Source organism: Carassius carassius, unplaced genomic scaffold (genome assembly GCF_963082965.1).
Source record: "Carassius carassius unplaced genomic scaffold, fCarCar2.1 SCAFFOLD_81, whole genome shotgun sequence".
Classification (NCBI taxonomy): domain Eukaryota; kingdom Metazoa; phylum Chordata; class Actinopteri; order Cypriniformes; family Cyprinidae; genus Carassius; species Carassius carassius.
The window spans coordinates 14,951-23,020 of NW_026775057.1; the positions used below are offsets into that span (position 1 = coordinate 14,951).

An 8,070-nucleotide genomic window follows, 5' to 3' on the forward strand; every position below is an offset into this window, starting at 1 on the left:
ATAATGCAATGTGATTTTAAATCAAAGTCTCACACATAAATATGCTCATGTTTTTTTTCCCTGTAGCCTCTGCTATTAATATTTATCAACCACAATATTAGAAAATTAAATAACATGCATGAAAAAAAATGCTTCTCTTTGTATGGTTTATTTTTTGTTTTTTAAACAGTACAAGTTAAAACAAATGCAAATTAGTCAAACGAGCTATTAGGCTGTATTTTTAAACACTCAACTGTAGGTTTTTTATATAGTCAGGAAATGTTGTTATTAAAGCAAATCTTGAAGTAATTCAATGAGGCTTCCCTATTAAACATCCAAATTCAGAAAAATTTAATTGTGTGTATATAATAACCACTATTGTGTATATAATTAAGTCACATTTTCAAGTTTTGGGCCAGTTTTTGCATTTTTTGAACCTCTATGTACTTTCACTGCACATGAGAAGCAGCTGATTAAGTCCTGTCAAGGATGCTTTCAGAGACCATTTGTAGCATGAGATAATGCAAGAGTCCAAATTAAAAAAAAAAAAATGGGTTTGTGTGTCAATGTAAAACTGTCGGAAAACTCAGATTTGCCACAGCAGATGACATTAGTGGAATTATGTTTTTTATTATTATTATTACAATGCACATATTTACATATTTACACCTTCCTGCAAACTTTTCTGCACATAGTTTTGTTCTACCATAAACAGAAGATTACTATTGGAAAACAGTTACTTAAATTAATTACACTCATTATTATTGTTGTAATGTCACATGTAGATATGATGAATACTATTATTCAAGCATATCTGACCCACAAACAGTGATTCCTCCATGTTGATTTGACCGTGGTGGCCCCCCACAGCAACATTTCTGACCCCCCACGGTATCAGAAATAGGGCTGCATTGTTAGAGTGGAAAAAAAAACAAAAAAAATACAAAGGAAACTCTGACAAATATAAGAAATCAAAACAAAAATGACTTAATACTCATTTCTCACTTGAGAGCTCCTCAAACTCATCTGACAATTCAGAGTCACTGTCGTATTCATCCCAATCATTCTGGAAGTCCATTCTTGTTCCAGTCAAAACTTTAGCATAACAGTCTCTTGTATGCTTCATCATTCTGGTGACTTCTTGCTTCTTTCTCAAAGTTAAGCTGAGGAAACCCTTGATCCCTTCTTCATTTAGATCCCACAGCTCACCTTGTAAAAACTAATTTATTAAAAAATTATCAGAAAAAAAAATTCCAATGTACAGTATAGTATTTCAACGCATTACTTAATGCGTACTTTTCAATGCCTCACTGGAAAGCTGGCATGACATCTTGAGTGTGTCTGCACGAGTGGAGAGAGATTTGCAATGCTTTGCCATCTCAGAAAGAACAATCTTCTTCTCCTCCTCAAGTCTCCTTATAGCCATCACAACATCAAATGCCTTTCTCTTGGTTTTCAAATCTACAGCGTCTGGGATACAGTTGTGGAAAATAAGTCAATTGTAAGTATGATTATTTTTAAAAGAATTTCTGAGATAATCTGGGATAAGGCATAATTAGTTTTTTGATACTGTGAATTAAACAAAATTGTCAACAGATTTGTGTACATACCACCATGTGAAAGCTGCCATGGCCAAACTGTCTTGTCAGAGAGAATGATGTCAAAGGCGATTCTTTCTGTATCTGGAACCATACTGTTGTATTTTTCAACAACAGAGCTAAGAATGGCCTTCTCCTCTCTGATTTTGCGCCGGATCCGGGCCCGACCTTTGCTGCCATCGGTGTCTTTGTAAAGGCGCTGGGACCTTCTTTTAATGCTGGCCACCAGCACCTCCATTCTATTGATCACCGCGTCAAGATCGGCATTCTTTTGGGATGTTGTTGCTGAGAAAAAAAAAAAAAAAGTGTAAACATTTCACTTACATTTTCATGGCAGTAACTGAAACGCTACAGTGAAGCCATAAGGATTATCCCTCTTTGCTTTTTTTTTTTTCTTTATAAAAAAAAAAAACAGCTCCTAGAGGAAGGACATGCAAGTCTCAATCATTTCATATTTATTAGCGTGTATAGGAAGTATATAACAGGGTACCAAAGAAAATGACAACGTAGCCAAGATGGGATCCACTAACTGCAAGAAATGTCCAATGTTCCAACTTTTGGACTATGCACCATTCAGGTACTTTCAGGGTACTTTGTTTTGACATCATTTCCAGTGTGTATGCACTACATACTAAAATTTGGCATTTTTATTGCATTAGTACATGACCAAAAAAACTGTGTATGTATGATTTCATTTTAAAACAATAATTACTTGCAGAAGCATGTCTCCCATTATTCTGCAGAACTGAGACATTGAAGTAATAGTATTACTCTCACCTTCTGCCCACTCCTTAATATCAGTGACCCAGCCCTCAACTTCAACCTGTGTCACTGCCAGCTGGATTCTCATGCTTTCCAGGTCCTGAAGTTGGCTTTCCAGACGTTTTGTGGCCTTCAAATAACAAAAAAAGGAAACGAAAGTAGAAAAATGTTATACCTACAAAAATATACAATAGAAGGTATTTACAATATAAGAAAATAACAATACTCATCTCTACCTTCTGATATCGGCAGGCAAGTGAAGTAGCCAAGTAATTAAACTTTTGCTGATTCCAGCGCATGGCCATCAGTGTAAGCATGTCTGTACGTCCTACAAAAAATAAAAATACAAAATAAAAAAAAAACACTAATCTGTGTTGTACTACATGTCCCTCACTGGCTACAATTTTCTTGTAACACTTTCAGTCTAGTGCAGTGTGTGGTTACCTTACCTGCTTTGGACATGTGCTTCGTGGTCACAGCAATCCTAGAGAGGAAGGCGTTACACTGCTCAACCTCCTCCCCAAGTGTCAATCCTGCCCCTTGCTGGTAAGCTCCACTCCATTTAACCTATTGATGAAAATACTTAAAAGCTGCCAACATTCCTTTGCAGGTGTTTAGGGACAGTCAATGAAATTGTAATGTTTTCTTACCTCACATTTAAAATCATGGGCTTTGGCATGAAACACTGAGAGGAATGGTTTCATGCTCAGAAGGTGCTGGAGCTCCGGGCAGCTTTTTGTCACTTTGTTGGGGTAAGGCCAGTACTTGCAGGTTACATCCATGGCAAAAAAGCTTATTGGCGTATTTGCCAGCTTGTTCTGCAGGTAGAGGGGATAAGCATATATTTCTCCCCTGAACATGTTGAGAGCGGCGAGAAAAACTCCATGTCGACAGACTGCAAGCTCAAGTCCCTCCTCATCAATTTTACTTGAGGATTTCTGAGACGTTTCCCTTGCAGCTGACCACTCCCCCTCCACAGACACCTCTTCCAGAGACCTACAAAATGGAAAAAGGTTGTTATAAAAAGTAAGGAATCACCCAAACAATGTCAAGATGTTATTGGTGTTTTTTATTAGAAATATTATAAAACAAGTTTACATGGTTGGTGGTAGAATGAATGTAATCCACAAATCTCTCTACTTCATCATCTTTTGCAATGAAGATGCCATCAAATAAGGCTTTTTCTTCAGATCTAAATGAAAGAAAGGTACACATTGACCTTCAATATGACACAGCCAAGGTTACTTTAACAACACTGCAAATTACACACATTTTGTAAGTACCTTGCTGCATTCTTAAACCGGTAGTGCTTGCGATTTCCATCCACAGAAACAGCAAGCATGTCTGGGGTGCATGCAGGACAGACAAAATGCTCCTCCCTGCAGATCTTATCCACCTCAAATCTAACAGCCTCCCACTCCAAAAAACTTTTTCTGAAGCTGTCTGCTGTGATCTTCCCAATCTGTTTCAAAACAGTAAAACATGCCAACATAATTCACAGTTAACTAAAGTCAGTAAGGTCAAAGGTGACGCCAAATCCTCCAGCATCGAGCCTCCACAGGCAGCTGCTCAGCCCAGTGCATCATTGGAAATCTTTTGGCTCTTTGTTTTTTCTGAATGCAAACTGCATGACTAGGATGTGACAGGGACATCACTACTTGATCTTATACACAGGTCTAATGTTTTGAGTGATTGAGTTGATAAATTGCTCCAAAACTTTTGTACATTTAGTGTACGAATTTAGATTTTTTACAGAGCGGTAGTTTTTACACAAAAATTTTGAATATTAGATGATGTTCTATCAATGTATCGTGTATAGCTAAATCACTGTGTTTTGATACCATCAACATGCTCCAATTATAATAATCAATGTGTTGATAATATCACCATAGTCATTCTACAATACACGTTAATACTAGTACTAGTTGTTAGTGATTCCCACCACTAATACTCACACGGCCAAAGCGGACAGTTCGTTGATCAAGCATTCTTAAAAATGCTTGGCAGGACAGTCCTGGTGCTGCCATCTTCAACTCTTCATATGAATAAAACACATCTATAGAGTACACCGTGGAAAAGTGAAGGGTAGCAGGCCAGTAGTCATTACGGACTAAGTCATCCACTCCAGGGCTCCATGTGGCTTTGCATGCCTCGCATTTCATCTCAGGCATACTGAGATCATATCGTCCTGGAAAAATCAAGAACACATTGTATTATGCACAACTCTGACAAATTCATTGGGAACTAGAGGTCCCTCCTGCATGTCCCGACACAAAAGACTGCAGCGTGGGACAGGTTTTGAAAGCTCTATGCGGGACTGGCCGGGATGAGACAGGTGTGTTTGCTGGTGCAGGAGAAACAGATGATTCACTGCATTTCCACAAATGAAATATTTGTGTAAAACAACATACACAAATGAGAAAGTAGTGTATGTAATTATAGTTCAGATGGATGATATGTTAGGCAGCAATAAAAAAAAAGAAGGGGTTTAAGCAGCCTAACTGACAATGTTGTTTACGTGGTTTCAATTCTTTCCTGCTGCTCCATCTGAAACTTGAAATTGAAAGCATGACAGAAGAAGTGGACACCACTGGGCTACTTCAGATGTTCTTGAATTTCTAAAGAAAAGTAGCCTACATTATAATCACCCATGTAGTACAGTCAGAACCAAGAAACTTAAAATCAGACAGTCTTTCTCAGTTGTCAAATGCCTCTTTCGTGAGAGAATGCAAAACTGAACATCCCTTTTGCCTATCCTGCGGTCTTTCATAGGCGGGAGATGCACATAAGGTAATCGATGCGGGTGGGAGCGGGACTAAAACAACACATTGCAGAATGGGACAGAATATTGCAGGAACGGGGGGGGTGTGGGACTGAAAATCCTGCCCAGCGCAGACCACTATAGGGAACGTTTGAATAGAAATAGATAAGCAGTTTTTTTGCTATTCAAATAGGACAATGGAAAGTGTCAGGAAGCGAGTGGGAGAGCACTATGGGGTGGAATCAGGTTAAAGTCCAACCCAGGTCCCTATGGGCACTTTGCCCAGAATGTGATATGGACGCTACAGCCGTTTGATCTGGAATGTTCTCTTAAGTTCATCTTATTCTTACCATTCATTGTAACCACAGCAACAACTTTTCCTGTGTTGACACTCAACGATCCTGGAGAACAACTACATATTTTTTTGGGCATCTCCAATGGCACAATACACACTGAAAGACACATCATATGCAGGGATTAAAGACATGCATCGTCCTATGTACTAACTCGAAAGTATTCTGTAATCATTTTTTTTAATAAATGATTTGAAAAGCTTTAAAGATAAAGGTCATTAAGTGTGTTTCAGAGAAAGTACTCAAAAGATTCCTGTGAAGCCTATTATACTGTAAAGTTATTTAAATAAAATGAGAATGGGACTAGAGCTGCACAATATATTGCGTTTTTTTCTGACAGATAAAGCGATTACCATTTCCAATATGATTTTTAAATGTGAATGATTTGATTTAATTCAATATTCCAAATGTCTCTTTTATTTTTTGCCACCTCTGATAGGTAAGCACAGCCAGTGTACAAGACTAACACCCACTGACTGACTGAAGTTCGCCAATCAGAATTTTTGTACCCTTCACGCAATACGCAGACCCACCAACCAGAAGTTGCAAGTCAAGGAGAATGACGTGAATATGCATAGGTACATTTGTGACATTTGACTTTTATGATTATTTGCAGATTTTACCATTAGGCAGTTGGATCATATTGCTATTGTGATTGCATTAATTGTGCAGCCCTAAATGGGACACTCAAAAAAAAAGGGAAGAAAAAAAAGAAATACAGCTTACCACACTGGGAAAGAGCCCTCTCCACGACACAGGTTGTTGGAGGCAATGGCTGAAAGAATCCAGCTATTGTTGCATCCCTGTTGTGGAATACGTGGTTTCGGTGTATACTGACATCACAATCAGCACAGAAAAATGGTTGTGGTCTGCAGTCACGACAACGGACAGCAGCTGGACTGCTGCCACATTGTTGGCAGATCTGAGTTGTCACATTTTGTTGTGCTACCATGGTATTCACCAGACAGGCTCTTTCTTTCTCCCACCTCTCTGAGAGGAGACTTTTTCGAGTAGACCAGTCTGAGGAGGCTCGTGGTGGTGCTGGTGCCGTTTCCTGATCATCCAAGTCATCACCCTGTGAGTGGTTTAGCTCTTCAAGGAAAGTCTCTGTTAAAATAGTACATCATATTTAAAAACTAATTTCTACACTATCAAAGTATGTAACATGAATGTTGTCGGTTATCCTGTTGCAAAAACATGTAATTTACATTCTAATTATTAGAATCTGTAAACAAAATGAACTAATAGCGACAAAAAAAGAACATACCAACAGTGTCAGGAGGACAGTAGTTGGTTATCTCAACGCTGCTGTCCAACATTCTAGGATGAGCACCAGCCTTACGACTGTAGCTGTGACTAGCTGTAGCAGAAAATAAAACCCAAATCAACCTTTACAGCATTACAATTCCAAAGATTTTGACAAGCTCATTTTATTCCACACAATGATACAAACTTTTATTAGCCCAATTACGTTGTCTATTCCACTTTGGTGAGTATGTAAAAAAAAACTGCATATCTCATACCAGACACATGACTGATTCATGTATTCAATCCCAAGAGGCAAAACAATCTACATTTCTGTTTTAGATATATGTGAAAAATCACAGGGAGTTCTCCTTTACGTAATATAACTGAAAAATAAAACTGACCCGTTTGGTTTCGGGATGACCTTGGTCTGTCATAGACAACATTTCCATCACTGTCTCTCTTCAACCACCTGACAGGTTGATGGCTGGTGGATGGTGCTGCCTCCTGTTCTCCCGACATCTTATTAATGAAATCATCCAAGGTCTGGAGTTCATAATTTAATTCAGAATGTTCAACAAGCTCATCAAGCTCATTAAGGACCTGTTCGAAATTGGAATGGTCACTCATGACGAACAAGGACAAACAAGACAACACTAAAGGGATAGGGGGAAGAGCAAATGAGCAAGAACAACAGATAACTAGACGGACTAACAACAATTAACTAGACAAACGTGGCTCTTAAAAGTGCCTTTGTTTTTGCTTTGTAACGAAACTGAAGTTTTCAAATAAATGATGAAGGAACAAGGGGACCTGTTGAGAGAAGGGAAAGATAATACATTCAGATTTGAAGATCATGCTACATACAAATAGATATATACTGAATAACTGAAAGGTTTAAGAACTTGAGAAAATGTTGGTCTAGTTTGCCCATGCTTTGGGATGTGGTGGGGAGGTCTGTGGGTGCTTATAGTAAGTATTAGGCCAGAATACTGTAGGACCGGGTGTTGCCTGAAAACTCACAATACAATAGCTCAAAAGGGATGGACTGATCTTTACAATCATGGCTGATATTGATACCAACCATTCAAAATGCCAGTTTGGCTGATCAGTGCCATTTTTTTTTAAATATGTTTAAGTTATTAATTATACTTTTGTATTAACAAGGAAAAATATTTCTTTAACTGGTTTATTTCCTTTTATCTGTGATCATTTTAATCAAAAACTTTTCTCAGCAGTCATAGTAGTTTAGAACACTAGCTTTTAATTAACACATTTAATTAGTTAATGTGGTTTTTTTATTTACATGTCTATGCTTTCATTAGCACAGTTATAAGATACACTGACTATCATGTGTATACATGGGCACAAA

At 38.0% G+C, this 8,070-nt stretch overlaps 1 protein-coding gene across 1 annotated transcript; it reads right to left on the reverse strand.

Annotated features, from left to right (window-relative positions):
* Positions 1-973: 973 nt before the first annotated feature.
* LOC132134504 (uncharacterized) lies at positions 974-7,765 on the reverse strand. Its single transcript, XM_059547088.1, has 14 exons — positions 7,103-7,765; positions 6,721-6,813; positions 6,180-6,560; positions 5,451-5,552; positions 4,295-4,527; positions 3,623-3,801; positions 3,430-3,531; positions 2,990-3,335; positions 2,789-2,906; positions 2,576-2,667; positions 2,355-2,469; positions 1,590-1,862; positions 1,276-1,449; positions 974-1,188 (listed from the first exon to the last, which is right to left on the reverse strand). The coding sequence occupies exons 1-14, from the start codon at positions 7,326-7,328 to the stop codon at positions 974-976; spliced, it is 2,649 nt and encodes an 882-aa protein (XP_059403071.1). The 5' UTR covers positions 7,329-7,765.
* Between the last annotated feature and the right edge of the window lie 305 nt (positions 7,766-8,070).

Bases quoted from the DNA above. Each gene is read 5' to 3' on its own strand.
- LOC132134504 (XM_059547088.1), bottom strand. From the start codon at position 7,328: ATGAGTGACCATTCCAATTTCGAACAGGTCCTTAATGAGCTTGATGAG. The intron at 6,814-7,102 runs GTCAGTTTTATT...TTTCTGCTACAG, and splicing joins GTCATCCCGAAACCAAACGG to CTAGTCACAGCTACAGTCGT. The intron at 1,863-2,354 runs GTGAGAGTAATA...TTTTTTTCTCAG, and splicing joins TATTAAGGAGTGGGCAGAAG to CAACAACATCCCAAAAGAAT.